At 41.6% G+C, this 17,434-nt stretch overlaps 1 protein-coding gene across 5 annotated transcripts; it reads right to left on the bottom strand.

Annotated features, from left to right (window-relative positions):
* On the bottom strand, positions 1–15,977 carry qki2 (QKI, KH domain containing, RNA binding 2). Of its 5 annotated transcripts, none has more exons than XM_079260835.1 (9): positions 15,618–15,977; positions 12,950–13,098; positions 11,665–11,781; positions 6,615–6,758; positions 5,277–5,364; positions 4,780–5,064; positions 3,248–3,271; positions 2,481–2,558; positions 1–528 (listed from the first exon to the last, which is right to left on the bottom strand). In XM_079260835.1, the coding sequence occupies exons 1-9, from the start codon at positions 15,757–15,759 to the stop codon at positions 506–508; spliced, it is 1,050 nt and encodes a 349-aa protein (XP_079116961.1). In that variant the 5' UTR covers positions 15,760–15,977; the 3' UTR covers positions 1–505. The 5 variants fall into 5 exon arrangements, with proteins under 5 accessions (XP_079116961.1, XP_079116962.1, XP_079116963.1 ...); XM_079260836.1 differs by having other exon boundaries at positions 2,481–2,555; XM_079260837.1 differs by lacking the exon at positions 3,248–3,271.
* Between the last annotated feature and the right edge of the window lie 1,457 nt (positions 15,978–17,434).

Below are 17,434 nucleotides of genomic sequence, written 5' to 3'. Positions count from 1 at the left end.
TCCACATGTCTCCTACAGTTTAGTGTTTATGAAGGTTTTTTTTTTGCTGATAAGTACCATCAGTATCAGTATAGTTACAATGTTATTAAAATTATTATGATTATTATTATTATTATTATCGCAAGGCACGGCAGCTCAGAGAGACAGTTTGGCACGGTCAGGGATTACTTTAGGAGCCCTTAACCAGTTTGGGGCCCTTCCCCAATGAAGTCATACAGATACAGACAGTAATTTTAAGTGTTGGGTGTTCAAAAAACTCTTAGAAGAAAGGCACATTTGGTAAGGTTTAAGTTTAGGGCTCGGTGATGGGTGGGGTCCTGGGGTTTAGTCCCATGATCGCTGTCTTCTGGTTGGCTGGTTAGACAGAGGCAGCCGGGTTGTTCCCAATGTTCTGGTCTCTGGTTGGTTGAGCTGGGGGAGTGGCAGGGCCGTTGGCCAATGAGCACACCAGCAGGCAGAGATGGGTGGGTCATCAGTGGGCGGAAAGGTCAGAAGGTCAAGGGGGTCATGGGTTAGTTGCCGTGGCAGCTAGAGTTAGACGAACAGAGACGGACAGACGAGGAAAGGAAACAAAAAGGGCACATAAAAGGGGACATAAAAAGAAAAAAAGATAGAAGAGAGATTAGTGTCAGCTAGTGGCGTCGGGATGACAACAAGGCAGATCTAGTGCAGTGGCACAGCATGAGGGGCATTACGTAAGAGCTGCACAACACCTTCATGAACACTGCATAACCATTCACAAAGACTCACGTCAACCACCGGGTGTTGACATAAGGAATGGCTGGTTAGCAATGCTCACATTTGCTCATGAAGGCATTTCCAGGGTTTTGGGAGAAGCCCCTCCTGCCGTGAGACCGCTGCTATAGTGATACTATTCATGCTAGCTTGGCTACGTCTAGCACAGACAGACAGTGAAACCATGGACAGAGAGGAAGGACAGCATGGTTTCATGTGGGTGAGAGAGTGACCTTTATGTCCAAAGAGAAGCGTCTAGGCTTCAGAGAGACTTTCACTTACTGACAAGTAGAGCTATTGTGTAGCAGCAGGCGTAAGATCTTGATGATTAACGGTTGTGATTAAACTGATTATTGATTATGGTTTGATTGCCTTGCTATGAAAGATTAGGAGGAGCACCTAAACAACTACCGTAAGCAAAGAGGCACCATAAGAGACAGTGATGAGAGGTTAAGAGATGGTGATTTTAGAAGGACTCGAGAAACAATTTAACAATAGACAGACTAACTACAAGAATTTAGAGGCTTTGGTTTTCTTTCGAGATTTCTTTCAATACTCATCTTTATTGCCTTTTAGTGTTTTTTTTTGTCCATTGTGTACAACAAGAGCACCACTGCTCACACACATATATTGCAGCTAGCTAGTCCATTTTCTATTGCATATAACAGTCATGAGGCCTGTGAATCGAGACGGTTACCTCATCTTAAATACACAGAGCAAATACACTGCCTTCATTGCCACCTTCCGGGTGACTAAAACAGTAGTAGCTACATACTTTAAATGAAGTTGACATGGACACACTTCATCTATAAAAAGCATATCATAAAAACCACAAAAAAAATTTACAAGCTAAAAACAAACAAAAACAAAACAAAACAAAACAAAACAAAAAAAAACCTACAAGTATTTCCAAGCGATCTTATTTCATAAGCTTCATATAAGCACTTAAATTCTTAAAATCCCTATATACAAATTTATTTTTGCAGCTAAATACATGGCAACAGCACCACTCTGGCTAGGAAATAAATGAAGAATGTAAACAGCCCCAATGATAAAGTCCAGTGGGCGACTGATAAGACCACAAACAACAGTATTTCATACAAAAGAGCTTGTAACACAGACTTCAGTAGTTATCACACGCTGTGTTTTAGTAGTAAAACCTAAAGATCACGATGAATTGAATGATCTTTTGAAAAAGACAATCACTGTTTTACTTTGAGTGTCACGTGATGAGTGGGCATAACACTGGATTTAATTCATTATAGATATATGAGAAAAAGGTGGAATATCTAGTGGAATGAGGCTGAGTATAAATAAAACTTCCCACAGTTTTTTATGTGCTCAGAAGTAGTACTGAGGAGATAAACAGCGACAAAGTTTCTGAACGAGGACTGCAGAGTCACAAGGACCGAGTCACATGAACGGAGCGATCCGTTCTAATTGAGAGGGTCCTGACCTGCGAGCCGTCCATTTTAAGTTAACAGGCGAGTAAAGATAACTGCTTCGGCTGCCACCTCTAACGTGGTCGCTCCCCAAACTCTCTTTTACTGCAACAAATACTGCTTCACATTTTCACACCGAGGCTGCTTCAGCCTGTGACCTTTCCGCCTGATAGTTATTTCTCTTGTTTAAGGCATGCCGAATTACAGACACATGTAAACTGAAATTGGTCCATTGGTCTGCATGCATCCACACTAACACACACATATACACATACACATAAAGTGGCTGGTGAGCTAACTAACCTCTGTCTGTGGTCACTACCCTTTGGTAAGGATGGATTCTCTTGTCGTAGCGTCGTACCTTAGTGGTCATGGCACCTGCTAACAGCCATTGACGTTCCCAAAACAGAACACAGAAGGTTACTCATCAGAAAGACATCAGACAGTCCACCCATGGCACCAACATCAGTAAAACCAGGAATTTACAGAGTGTTCAAGGCTGAGGGGTGAAAATAAGTACAAAACCATCTCGCTTCTAAGAGACAGAACTTATGTTGTTTTGTGGTCTTCTGCTCTCTACAGAAAATATTAATCCAAACCGCTAGTTTCAAACTAAGCTTTACTAGTAGATTCAACATCAGCTGTAAGGCAAATCACTCTAGCTCTGTGATCAAAAAATAAGCTTAACCATATGTTATTTGCAAACAGCAGCTCTAAAGTATCTACGGGTTCACTAAAATGTTAGGAATTACAAGCGGAAGCTGAATTATTAAAAAAAAAAACCGTTAAATAGCTGTCACACCACAACACTAGTCTGCTATTACAAAGAGGAAATTAACAGGAATGGACACTTGACTACAGAACGACTGTCGAGGCATCTGTCATCCTAAAGTTTAATCAACTTGACTGTTTGCTCTGAGGGTTGAGTATGTTCGGGTGTGTGTGGAGTGAAAGGGATGGGGGGGGGGGGGGGGGGGAGGAATCGGAGGGGGAGGGGGTCTCTGCAAGCCAGTCCATGTGTGTGCTAGGAAGGGTTGCTATCGCTTAGCCTTTGGTTGGGAAAGCCATACCTGCAAAAACACAGGGAGAAGGGACTGTTAGCCCAGCAATGAGCTTCAGCATGCATCTGTGTATGATGTGGATGTATTACAAGAGCTGGATACGGCAGCCAGTTAGTGCTACTGTGAGTTCTGCTATCTAAACCGCACAGAAATTATATCCTGGCATTGGTTAAAGGACTTAAAGATGAAGTTTTTTTCCCCTTATTTTGCCCTCTGACAGTAAAAACTGGGATGAAGTTTCACTGCTTCAGCTTTACTTATGCTTGAATCAGTTTCCTTTGAGTTCAGTAAAGATGTTTATTACTAGATTCAATTGAATTTAACAGCAAAGTAAAAATGAAATTTTCACAACTAATCAACAGAAATGTAATTTTAGTTTAGTTCCACCCGACTGACGGGAAGCAAATTAAACGGGAAGGTGGTATAGGTTACGGTGCAATTGGCTGTTCTTCAGTAAAAGTAGTCGTCCTTAATGAGACGAACCTCTGAGACATAAAAACAACTGCAGTGGACATCAATAAGAGATGGCTTTTTCAAATATTCCTTTAATCTCTGAGCTCATTTGGGAGTTTAAATCCTTGCCAGGAAGATGCTAGTCAATCACGCGGCTTTATTGTTTACTGACTAATACCGGAAACAGCCGATGAGTCATGGTATTTTAATATTTGACTCAGTTTGCAAAGTTGTTTCTATTCCTCCTGAAGTGAATCACCATTTCTTTAACCTTTTAACTTTCACACTTACAAAAAGAGGAAAATGTTTCTTTGTGTTTTTCTGCTTGCTTTGGACAACAATAAGCAGAATAAATGTGTTTTTTTTTTTTTTTAGCAAAATGGTTGAGATGTTAATAAGAAGAAATTAATAATAATGTAACAACAGTGAAATGGTTGAAACTTGAGACAGTAGTGTTTTAACAAACACCTAGTTTGGGTTTTACATACCTAAACCAAATGGTAGAGATGGCTCAAGCAGGTTTATTTCTACAATTTTTAAAGAAATTTAGCAAAATTCACTGCAAATTTATCTGTATGAAATGGTAGGCCAGGACCTAAAAGGTTTAAAACTGACATAAACAATCTCAAAGTGAGTGTATAAACTTTTTTTTAACTTCCACCACTTTTATTTAATGACCTCGTTCAGATTTTTCAAATGCAAATCACAAATTAGCCCTAAACACACCTCTACAGGGTGTTTTGACAGTGTGCGGCAACATGCTTAATCAAAAACAGTTAAGGTATGAGGAGGAATATTCAACAGTTTGTAATGTTTCAGCTTGAGTGAAGAAAATGTATTTTTCTTGAAGATTTCATTACGCTTTTAGACAAATAAGAGGGAAAAAAGAGAAGCGACAAAACAAAAGTAACAGGAAAATACTGAACAATGACTAGTCTTTCTTTCGTGAGCTAACTTTTGGCTAACCTGTGTATAGCTAGTTACCTATTATATGCTCTTGTGCTACTTTAATTGGAGCCCAGTATCCAGTTCTCATAATACATCCATTGACCACATATGAGAGTGATGAACTGTAGATTGTTATGTACCTAATACTCCAGTTGAGTCAATCGGGTATTCCAATATGGAGGGCGTGAGTGTGTAGGGATACTCGTAGGGTGTGTAGATGATTCCAGATTCGGGCCCTTGCTGCACCAGCGCTGGATGTGGATTGGCTCCCGGCACGAGGGTGGAGCTCTGGATCTGACGGATCAGAGGCATGATGGTGGGCGTGGTGACAGGGGCGGGGTTGCGCAGGGTGGGGGGCAGGACGGGCGTCGGGCCTGTGATGATCCGAGGGGCCTGAGGGGTCGCTAGAGGGAAGGCGGCGGTTGCTGTTCGGTCCACAAACACACAACAACACAAGTGTGCACACACCCACACGCAAACATTTACAAAAGACAGGGAAGAAGGAGAGAGGACAAACAGTCTATTTAACAGGAGAAACAGAGGCATTGTTCTTATATACAGTGGAGTCCTGTACCGTGACCCCTCCTTTGTCACCCACCAACCCTCCTCCACATGTTAACTATGATGTCATTCTTACGCGTCTTGACATTGGCATCTCTGTAGGTTCCATTGAGAATGGCCAGCTCCATCAGCTGCATTTTCTTCAGGTTGTCCTCCCCCTCGGCCTACGGCAGCGCATACAAGCAGAACAGCACAATCAGCTCACATATCAATGATTGTCATTCACAAGCAAATAAATGAACTTTTGTCAAGAAGTCAGATTCCGGTCAAAAAGTCAACAAATTATACAGTATGCAGAAAGCAATTAAAATGTTTTCCAAAGAAGAAAAAGAAAGAAAAAAAAACTCTTGGATTTGGTTTTGAACCAAACTCTAAAAGAAAAAAAAACATCTTACATCATTTGCAGTGGACCTGACTGGACCTTGAATACAGCCGCTCCACCACAGAAGACATATTTAGTGTCAAACATGCTAGCTCCTTAGCTCCAGTTACAGCCTGGTGAAAAGCTTGACTGATTTACATTTGGAGAGGAAGGTCAGCTGGGTTAAACTAACACATATCACTGACTTTACCCTACACACATATAGACACACACATGCACAAACATAGATTAACAGGTGTTCAGCTCCTAACAGCCTATAAATGCTTTTTTTACACCTTTTTATACAGAAGGTTGGGCATGCTGTGACAGAACGGGAAGTGACAGCTGATTGTTGCCATATAACCCCCCCGCAGGTCTTTTCAATCTGTTCCTATTGTTGCTAGTAATGCAGAGACGAAAAAAGGAAGGAGACTTGCAATTTCAATAACTGTTCTTTTGTCCTTGTGTTTCAAATGGGGGATAATTTAGAGCTGAGTCCAAGTGCAAAGCGCTGAAGTGTTTTTGATTTGACGGGATGCATATGCATGCATTTGTGTCTGTAAAAGGGAAGGTGGGCAGTATGTGGGTTCGGAGAATGTGAGAAATGTTGAGAAGTGCGATCAAAATGTCCTCATGTAGACAAAAAAAAAAAAGCAAAAAAAAAGCAAAAGGAATACTGTAGCCGGTAGTTGGGAATGAAGTGAGTTGTGAACGAGTGAAAGGAGTGATGGAGTGGGGAGAACGAGTGAACAGACTCTCCATTCATTCCCTCAGCCTTTCAAACAACCCGGGGTTACCATGGCAACCCCTTTATGCGTGTTCCCTAATTACCCTAACCCCTTACACATACTCTCTCATACACACAGGGACACACAAAACAAGATGCAAACACACACACTTCTTGGGCTGACAATCCCCCTTCCCCCTTCCATGCATACCAACACAGTGAACTCTCATCCAGTCAATCCAGTCACACGGATTTTTTTTTTTTTTTTTTTTTACACCAATGCAGCGAATAAACATCTATGCTGCACGATTCGGACCCATACTCACAGCAGGCACAAGAAGTTTCTTGACCTCGTTGATGGCCCGCTGGAGTTTAATCTTGGCACGGTTATGTGTGTCCTCCACTGTGATCAGGACATGGAGGTCCTCGTTGAGGTGCTCCCAGTTGGGCTTCCCTCGGTTCATCTCCTCCTGAAACACACACAAACATTTTAAAAGCTTGGTTTGAATGCACCGCACAAACTCAGCCCTTTTACTGCGGAGAAGGAACAGGATTTCACTTTTCTTCTTGCTTGGCTCAGTTTTTGGATCGCCCTCAAACTTTGCACAAATACACACACACACACACACACGGCTCAAGGTTGTCTAATAGAGCTTCGGAGGCGTAACAAACTCGTAAAACAACCATGCTGTTCCTCAGTGGTTACACAAGATTGCATGTTATTGAGGGGTATCCACTCTGATTCTTTGTGTAATATCTTCTCAAATCTGCCCTCCCTGCATGACTCTTTACATGTAATCCTTCTCCCTGGTACTTCATATTGTTGAAATTACCATTCAAATATTATTAATTCATCAGCAAACATAACAATCTAAACACTATTAAGTGAATCTGCGTGACTGAATTTGTGTCTCCATCGTTTTTTCTAACATAACAAAATGGGTACACATGGTTGTTAATGCAACTGTCTGTTTAGTCTGTCTGAGAACTGCTTTAGTTGCTTTTATCTGCTCCAGATAACACCTTTGTCATTTTCAAAGGTCATCAGATAATCGAGGAATTCTCAGAGAAAGTGTGTTTAGGAGGTAATAAGAGTTAGTTGTTCATTTTAGCCCTGCTACATTTATGTTGGCTATGTATGTTTGATTTGTTTATCTACTGATGTACCTGTTGCTGAAATACCCACATACTTTAACTTTAAGTGCAATTGTACATTTTGATCTGTCTTTCATGTCATCTCCACCCCAACCAGTCGAGGCAGATGGCTGCCTTCCCTGAGCCGGGTTCTGCCGGAGGTTTTCTTCCTGTTAAAGGGCAGTTTTTTCCTTCCCACTGTCACCAAGTGCATGCTCAGGATGGGGGATTGGATCGAAGTCATGACTCGATGCAATCAGTTGGTTTCTATGAAAGGATATGTATGAATTGGCTCGAAATGATGTGTATGTTGATTAGTGTATGTAAAGTGCCCTGTGACAACATTGTTGTGAAGTGGCGCTATATAAATAAAGTTGAATTGAAATTGAATTTAAATGGCTATTACATGTTGTTTAAGTGGCCGTGGAAGCTGGTGGTGTTTTCCTCTACAGTAGAAAGCAAGCTGGAGCTTTGATTTGGTCAACGAGAATTTGTTTCTGTTGAAATAAGTTATCCAGCTGTTTGATTTCGCATTGTCACAGTTGACATCTGTATTGAGGAGATGGCGAGGTAACTTTGGCCTTATTCATAGCTGCTGAACTGGCCACATATAGCTAGCTGTGAGCACAGGTGTGAATGAACCTTGTATACATTGAGATCTGACTGTTCACACCACATCTGTTGGTGGTCTAAGCCACATATGGCCACATTCCTTTAGCAGTGTGAACATGAACGTGCACACTCCGATGGACTATCTATTCAGTTGCCTCCTCCCAGAGAAAAACAACTCATTTGGCAGAACTCTGCTAATGGTTGAATAAGCGCTGCATAATTAACTACCAGTTTTGCAGAAGGCTTTTGGCCAAGTGTGCAAGTAAAAATAAACCCCTTTAATGTGATTGTGCAGTATATCTGTTTAACCATGGGTCAAGCTGAGCGACTTTTATTAATAGATTGCAGAGGCTCTATTTGATATCTGAAGTAATGGGTCAGTTCTGGCGGTCTACTGAGGTCAACGGTCTGCAAAACTGGACCCATGCAGGACTTTAGGCTTGTGGTCTTTGCACACATAAGTAAAGTGTGTTTTTATTTGCATTCAAAGCAGGGGAGTGAGAACTGATCAGTGGTGGTCATCCAAGGCAGATGTGGAGAGACATTCCAAAGCCAGGTGTGAAAGCCATGTACTCAGAGATCAGATGAATGGTATATGTTACAGATGCATCGTGGATTATCATTATATTATTTGACTTGCAACATTCCAGCTTCCCATCTTTCAGACTTTTTTCTTCACCTAACTTAACTTCAGTTTTGTAGGTAAACCTCATAACTTAAAGGATTATTCGATCGTTTTCCCAAATGAACTCAGATTTCTTGGAGTACCGCATCTCTGAATTTGGCTTCGTGTTTCGCCAGATATAAAATAAATGGAAATTTTTCTTTTCTTATCAAAATAACTGTCCATAGCAGGTACAGTTAAAAACATCAGATTATTTGCATGAATCTCAGTGTGGCAGATTGTGCCCTCTCTGAGGCTGTTTTGTCAAGTGAGATGTATCATTCTGAAGAACGCTGAAAGTCAACATCTTTCCCTCTTCTACCCCAGTTGCTTCCCACTGTGTCTCTGTTTTCCTTCCTCTCTGTCTCTGTGTGTTTCTCTGTGTGTCTCCCTCTGAGGGACGTGCAGGGTAGGGAATGTTCTGGAGAGAGAGAAAGAGAGAGAGAGGGGGGGGGGGGGCGGGGGTGGCGGCGGTGGAATGCTGGACTTGCTCCACCTGCCGTTTGGAAAGCTTGAGTTGACTCCATCCAACAGCAGACACCAGGGGAGAGGAAGGGAGGACAGATGGACCGAACACCAGGACAGGAAAGGAAAAGCTCAGCACCAAAAAGTCAATGTGAGAGAAGGGCGGATAAATAAACAAAAATGACAGAAAGGCGGGCAGAGAGATAGATAAATATGTAGAGAGATATAGATTTACGTCTCTTTGTGAGTCAAGTTCATTCAACTCAAGTCCACTTCATACACGAGATGCAGAATATTAACTTCAGCTTAGCTTGTTCAACACACTCATCTTCTTTTGCTTCAATTTTCCATTCTGCTTCATTCAGACGTCCCCGTGAGAAGTGACAGAGCGGCCATGGAGCGCGTGATATTTGCCACTAGCACAAGACTGGAAGGTAAATCAACGGAGGTATAACAGAGAAGTCTGCAAAGCTACGGTTTTCTCACAGTAGCGTCTCATATCGCCGTAACAAATCATACTAACCGCGTCAAACCAAGTGGCATGAAAGGGCCTGGAAGCTGCTGCTTAGCTTGTTCAACAGTCAGTCGTGACGTTTAACGGGCAATAAAATGAGGAGCAAAGTTGGTACAATGTTTAAATTCACCCACGGTTTTTCAGAAAAGCAGCAGCAACGTCGCTCAAAGCTCAGCAAGTCTTTCTAGAATGACGTTTTTCTCGTTTTGCCATGAAATCTTCATGTTGGTCTGACAAGAACGCTGGTAGAAAATGTTTCAGCAAAGTGAAAAGGGGAGTTGAAACACTTGTTTAAAGTTCATTTGGATCAGAACCATCAAAGTAACTATTCAGCTCTATCATCACAGGGAAAACCGTAAGCTGAAAAGCTTTATTGTCATTGTATGCAGAGCAAAGAACAACATTACAGGAGCAACCTTATGCGCCCTTTAAAGACAAGACTAGATAAAATGAAAAAAAGTCACAGATTATCCAGGAAAAATAACTGTAAAAAAAATCTAAAAATAACAAAGAAAAAACAATAGTAAAGTCTTCTGTACACCATAAAATAAATAAATAAAGTGGAAGAAGAATAGCAGCAAAGCAGCATGAGTCAGTTTGTCAATGCATTCACTGTCAGTGTATGTGTGAGTTCAGAGCACAGATGGCTTTAGGAAAGAAGCTGCCTGAATCTCCAGGTGCGTGTTTTTGCTGGTCTGTATCGTCTACCAGAGAAAAACAGTTCAGACAAATGGTGACAGAGTGGGAGCAGTCCTTTGTGACCAGGTTGCTGCTGTTCTGTCTATCCGTCCAACGTCACAAAGCCCAATTACAGTCGTGCATGTGCAAAATAAGCTAATCTTTTACTGCATGTCTCTCCCCCCATCATTCAAGCTTTCATCTGCAATATTTTAATTTCCTCCTTAAAAAAAATTTTTTTTTATGTGTTCTTCCTTCATTACTTCCACCAAGGAGGTTATGTTTTTGCCCGTTTTTTTTTTTTTTTTGTTTGTTTGTTGGCAAATAACACAAAAACGTCTGGGTGGAATTAAGTGATCTTTTTTCTCACAGTGGGTCTTGATCTACGTTAGATTCCATCACATTTTGGGAGGGATCTGGAATGAATTTTCAACACAGGAATGATTCTTGACAATAAGGGTGGACATGAGCTGATCGGCGTTGATCTGCGCTATCTGAGTGCTTTTCTAGTTTATTTGTTCTTTTCCTTCGTTTATTTGCATAATTGTACACATTATTCAAGCTAATTTACTTCAAACTCCCTCTTCGCAGATTTATGAAAGCGCTTAAGACAATCTTTGTTCATCAAATTTTCATGAAAATGACCCCTTCCTGCCTTGAAATCATTTAGAAGACATAACTGTTCACTTTCGCCTGATTTAATATGGAGAGATCTGTGCACATGCAAATGAGCCCCCACCCCTTTTCTTTGCTATTCATTTGGCTGCCGATGTTCGCCCCTTAACTCTGCTTAAACAGCTTGACTATGTTACTGAAGAGTTCATGTGTTGCTAATGCTTGCTCTCGCCAGCACTCGCAAGACAAGATGGCTCCTCAGGAGAGTTGCACATAAAACTCCGGCTGTTTCAACAGGTGTTTAAGAGAATGTCATTGGTGTGTTGTAGTTTCAGGGCAGAAATGCTCAACCGTTCTGACACGATACATCTTCTAAAGGGAATTTAAAGAAGAACAACCTGCTTATTATTACCTCTAAAGTTCCCTTGTTACAGCTAAAACAAAATGTATAGGAGACTATGAGCTAGAGGTGTCGCAATTTGGACAGTGATGCTCATCGGTAAACCCACCTAAGTTGTTCAGATTTATTAAATAAGGTTAACTTGAGCCAATCTACTGCATGTAAAGCTCAGCAGAGAGAGAAGGAGCATGTTTGCCAACATATTCCTTCAAATCACGTTGATGAAAAGCAGAGGATCGCATCAAAAAGCAGATATTAAAAGCATCCATCCTCTGTGTTAATGTGTGTGTTTACCTTCTTTTTGTCTCTCATGGAGCCCTTTCCTCGCACCATAATTTTGCAGCCGGTTTCTGCCTCCAGTTGTTTTGCTGTCAGTCCACGTGGGCCCAGGATCCTCCCAACGAAGTTGAACTACGCAAAAAAGAGCAAAATACACGGTGAAAACACTGAAAAACAAGCCCGAGGAAAGGTGATACTTGTCGTACATCATAGGCTAAAAAAAAGTCTTTTTACAATGTGTGCGTATCTGTATGAGTGTGTGTTTGAGATTTGTGCATCGGTGAAGTGTTTGTGTGAGTAAGGGAGACAAAAATAGCTCATTATATGGGTGCTGGCTGGCGTTGGTGGCATGACGGGACAGCGTCGTTCTCTTAACCTTATCTGTCACTACGACTGAGTGATTAACTAGACAGCTGCTTTTCTATGTGTGTGTGTGTGTGTGTGTGTTGTTTCTTTGCCATTATCCCTTTGTTGTTTTCTGCCTTTCTCGTAATAATTGTACTCATCCACTCAAGTTTCTGGGCCTGCACTAATGTTTACTTCGGTGAGAGTTGCAACACATTCCGACCTCTAGGACGACCCTCGACTTGCACCAACAAACACACACAAATCCAGACAGAGGAACTGCTCTCTAAATTTAACCTTGCTCTCAACCGTTTTCCAATGCACTCCTGTGTGTGTCCTGTTAGCCTGCTGTCATGTGAGTGAGGACAGCCCGTCATTGTAGTGGGTGATTGGCGAGCTGATGCATGGAGAAAATCATGTGAGCCATGCAATCTGGATCAACGCAACTCATATTGAAGTGCTTAGCTGCAACTCGGCATGAACATGGATGTGCTGGGTGGTGAAGTCTTTCCACCACGCTGCACTTGTCTTTATATTTTGGGCAAAAACTTAATCCAGTCTTTTAAACTTGTATAAATATTTATGGTGTAAACATTGGGCTGAAAATGGAGCCACAATGGGGAGGAGTTGGGAAGATTCGTATCATCATACATAACCTGGCTGAATCTTCATATGTAGTGGCTTTTTTTTTTTTTTTTTATTGCATTGGAGACACTGACCCATGTTCTTTATCGATCTATTTTAACTCCAGATGACATCACTGGGTGTGAATAAAGATGATCTCAGAATGAAATCAGCTTTTTAGATAAAAATGCAAAGCAAAATCTCCCCGTGATTAAAAGCCGCGCTGACTTTCTGGCAGACTTTCTGGAACTAAGAAGAGATAAGCAACAACAGTGAAAGGTAAACACAGTCTCTTTAAAAAGGGGCAAAGGTCTACGATCCGTCCACTCACATCGGGGTACTCTTTGACAGGCACGTAGAGCTTCTCCTGCAGCTGAGCCACAGGGCCGATGGCTTCGGGAAGCTCCTCCATGTCCCGCCCGTTGAACATGCCGCCGTTCAGTGTGTCGTTGTACATGTCTTTGCGCACCCTGCCAATTTCTGGAAGACAGAGAATGACAGAGAGAGAGAGAGGGACAGAGAGAGTTACGCTAAATGAAATGAGCAGAGGAAGGTCTCGGGGACGAGAAGTTTCAAATTTCTTTGCTCAGACAGTCCGTTCCTCAGGACGATGACTCACTGTCACCAGAATTAAAGGAAGTTCTAAATGTGACAACTGACAGATAGAAAAGTGGACAGACAGGCAGGGAGACAGTCACAAGTGTTCAGCACCATCTAACTACTGAATGCTTTACAATCAGCCCTTCCACATTTCTGACCATTTTCTCCTCTTAGTTGTTTCTCTTTATCCCCAACTCCCCTTTCACTCTACATATAATGTCAGGAGAAAACACACATGTTAACACTGCCCATGGTGAACTATGAGTTTTTATGAAATTCTTTGCATAGACAGTTATTGAAAAACCGGATATAAAACATCCTCTGTTTACAGCGGCTGCAACTAAGGCTTATTTTTAGTGCTGTGTATCTGCAGAAAACAGCGTGCAGGTGTCTTGTTTTGCACAGCTGTACGGTCTAAATCTAATCTGTTTAAGATCATACGAAACCAAGAAAAACAACCAACCTTCACAGGGAACATCAGAAATGTTGTCATTTCTGTTTTTATAAAATACAAAAGTAATTCATTTATTGTTAAAACAGTAATGTTCTGACTCGTTACAACCCCTCAAAGATAATATATATTTACCACATCATAAAAATAAATAAAGAAGTGTCCTATATAGTCAAATCTGCAGCTCAGGTTTGGTAAAGTCGCACCATTAAAAATGAGCGCATGTTTATCTGCTTTTGCGTTTGTTTATGGTCGCTTCTATGACCTATGCTTGGCTCTGATACCTACGTAATGACACGCCTGCACAATAATAACTGACTACTTCACCAAACAAACACAAAATGCAACACATACACACAGGCCCCAACACACATACCAACACACACACACACACGGCTGAATAACTGCCTTGGGGCACAAATATCATCTGACCTAAGCAGGCTGAGAGGCATGTCTCCCTCTTCTTAGAGTGATAAGTCTGACCATAATAACTACAGTAGCACACTATAATTACAGCGACTGACACAGTGATGAGGATGATCCTCTAATAACCTATTTTGACCTATTCCTGACCAAAAACTAGCTATTAAATCACTCGCACAAACACATCTGCACAGGCAAGCGTGGCTTTTGTCACACTTGAGTTAAAAGTAGCAGGAGGAAAATGAGAAGTGAAAGAAGAACAAGAGAGTTGGTCAAAGTAGAGAAAGATAAAGACAGGGTGGTGGTGGGAAAGGGGGGGGGGGGGGGCCTTCATCAAGCTTTATCTTAACACTTCAACCTGTCATGGGATTAAATATAGAACAGACAAGACTGCAGGCTTGGAGCCAGCATGTACCCTGACAATACCTTTGCAAAACTTTATTCATTTTCTCTGTTTATTTATCAGTAGGTTGTGTGGAGGTAACTCAGGTAGACGATAACGGCCAAGCTGAAAATGAGCCAAAGCCTTTCGTATTAACCACGGGTGTCACATTATCACGTGTAGGGGATGAATATGCTCAGATGTCAGTCTGCAACATGAACATAACTGGAGATGTTCAGATGACCTATTTGTTTAGCTGTAGAGGTCGTCTGATATGAGAGCAACTTTGCTTTGTCATGAGACGTGTCACAGAGCACAAAGTCAGGACCACAGTGATCCTGATGTGCAACAACATGTAGCAACCAGAGGCCTTCGTGGCTTGTAGCAACTGCTCATGTATGACATTCATGAAGGAGACACGAGATATTCGAAACATAGGGTATTTGTGCATCTTTGTAACACTGCAATTCCTGTTTCTCGTTTCTGTTTGGGACAACCGCTTATCAGAAAAACTCTGGATATCAACAAGTGACTTAGACTTGTGCGAACAACATGACTCGAGGCCTGTAAGCAGCTTCAAATCTAATGTTTTACACTGTGACATGCTCTCGTTCCTGCACAGGGATGGGCAGCAGCATTCACATAAGCCTGCGCATTAGGTCACTGGGAAAGACTAACAACTGTCTGTTTGTTCCCATCACTACCCCTGTTTGTGTGTGTGTGTGTGTGTGTGTGTGTGTATGTCCTCTACGGCTGCTCTCAACAGATCAAAAAATGTGACTTAAGACAACAAACATATCTCCATTCATGCATAGTTTTATAAGATTTTGGGATTAGAAGCCACACCGTGTGAATGCTTGGGGTGAAAACAGTCCAAAAGACCGTGTCAGTCTGATAATTTATCACTGGCATCAAATCAGTGTTGGGGGACAACATTGCTGTCACGTTTCCCAGGAGCCACTGAGGAATTCCTGCACTTAATGACTATTCAATAAAGTGAGGCAGTAAGGGCTACTTTTAAGCACACATCCCACCATATTCACCGTGTTAAAACTTTGAAAAGAATCCCTTATTCTCTTTGTAGTGACACAAGTATTTTAGGTTTTATTAGAGAGATGCAAGGCCAAGCTCAGGCCGAGTTACCTTCATCCAGCAGCCGCTCCAGATGCGTGAAGATGCCGCTGAAGTTGGGTAAGGAGCTCATCACCTTCCTGTCGTTCATCAGCTGCATTAGATAGTCCGGGTTAGACTTAGGTCTCTCCTTCACCTCAGTCTCCCCAACCATGGCTTTTGATTCAAGGGAGCTCTCCAGTAGAAAAACTTCTTATTACTGTTATTTTAAAATGAAAGATGCCCCAACAGGCGATGCGAGGATCCCTGGGGCTTCCACCACCCGGAGACCACCTCTCTACCTCCCGGATGAACTCAACTCTCTGGTCCGGTTCAGTTGACTGTCCTTCGGGTTAGTGAGTCCTGTCTTCTCCCAAAGCGGTCTCCCCCCCCCACCCCCTTACCCCGACTCTCCAGAGTTAGAAAAAGTTCCGTTAAGGGGGGAAGTTTGGCTCTTGTTTGGGACTTTAACCGACTCCGTGCACTTGTTCAGCGGCTTCAAATGTACCATCAACAGGTCCCCTCCGCCTGTGTGTCGGTATTCTGCAGCGGGGATCGACTCTATCATATGATTACAGTACAGCAGCAGCACGAGAGCACTGTTGTGACCGCGCAGCGCGCCGCCGCTATCAGAGGGAAGGAAGGAGGAGGCAGGAGGTGGGCTCGTGCCCGTCACCTCCAAAGCCCTTCGTTGCCCCCGCCCAGCCAGCCTGTCTGACTCTCGCTCTCTCTCTCTCTCTCGCTCTCTCTCTCACACACACACACGCGCGCGCGCGCACGTGGCCACCCCACACCCACCGTATAACAATATAACAGCCTTACAAAGGTATGTACACCTGTCCTACAGCAGTGGCTGTCTGTCACTCGTCCTGTGAAGTTTGGTTTGTCCAGGTGCCTTAAAATCTTCTCCCTCACTCTTACAAAATAATATTAATAATAATAATAATAATAAACATTTCAATAACAATAGGGCCATATTTTAAATCAAATTAAAATAAATAAATAATAATAATTAATCAAATTTTGCCCCCACTAGACAGGGTGATACTGTAGTTTATACTCAGCCATAATTATATACAATTATGTAATCAACAAGGTCACCCAGCACCAGCAGTGCAACAGAGAAAAGTAACAAAATAAAAGAGCTTAAAATAGCCTTTCTTCTTACAGGTAAAATCATCATTTTTAATGCAATTAACAAAAGTTAGGAATTTAATTCCAGAGCATCAAAAGTTGGTCTGAAAGCTTCTTCTTACAAATATCATATTATAACATCTAGGGCTGTGACGATACGATTCGATTCGGATTTTTTTGGGTGCCGCTTCGATTTAAATTGCAATTTTCACGTTTCTTCAACATTGCTGATTTTTGTAGACTGAAACAAACAAAAATGTAAAAAACTTTTTTTGCTTGTCATTTTTCTTCATTTCAATGAGGGAAAAAACAACACAGTAGCCAGACCATCATCCTACTGCAATAATTCCCAAGAACACAAGTTAAAGATCAATAAAAACTTTTGAAAAAATTACAAAAAAATTTAATGGGTTATTTTTATTTAATTTAATATATCGATTTTAAAACTCTGAAGCAAAAAAATCCAAATATTCGATTTTTTCCCACCCCTAATAACATCATTAATACTGATTTAGAGATGAAGAAGCATTAGAATAAAACTAGTTTTAGCTACGTGATACCAAATGCTGAAAATATATCTTTGTCCCAGAGAATAAATCACAAACATTTAATGGCATTGATCTTGTCTTTATTTTTCATGTTCAATATTATTTTTTTTGTTATTTAGAAGAGAAGTTTTTAAGGAGGTTGTTAAAAGTTGGTTAACAACTAAAAGA

Source organism: Telmatherina bonti (genome assembly GCF_933228915.1).
Source record: "Telmatherina bonti genome assembly, chromosome: 21".
Lineage (NCBI taxonomy): Eukaryota > Metazoa > Chordata > Actinopteri > Atheriniformes > Telmatherinidae > Telmatherina > Telmatherina bonti.
Note: the sequence above shows the minus strand (reverse complement) of the source record. Positions and strands in the feature narration are given on the sequence as shown.

What these genes read in the sequence shown, in the direction of transcription:
- qki2 (XM_079260835.1), bottom strand. Translation starts at nt 15,759, where the DNA reads ATGGTTGGGGAGACTGAGGTGAAGGAGAGACCTAAGTCTAACCCGGAC. An exon ending in CCATGAGAGACAAAAAGAAG is followed by an intron (nt 6,759 to 11,664) that starts GTAAACACACAC and finishes TGTGTGTTTCAG; the next exon opens with GAGGAGATGAACCGAGGGAA. An exon ending in TGACTCAACTGGAGTATTAG is followed by an intron (nt 3,272 to 4,779) that starts GTACATAACAAT and finishes CTGGGCTAACAG; the next exon opens with TCCCTTCTCCCTGTGTTTTT.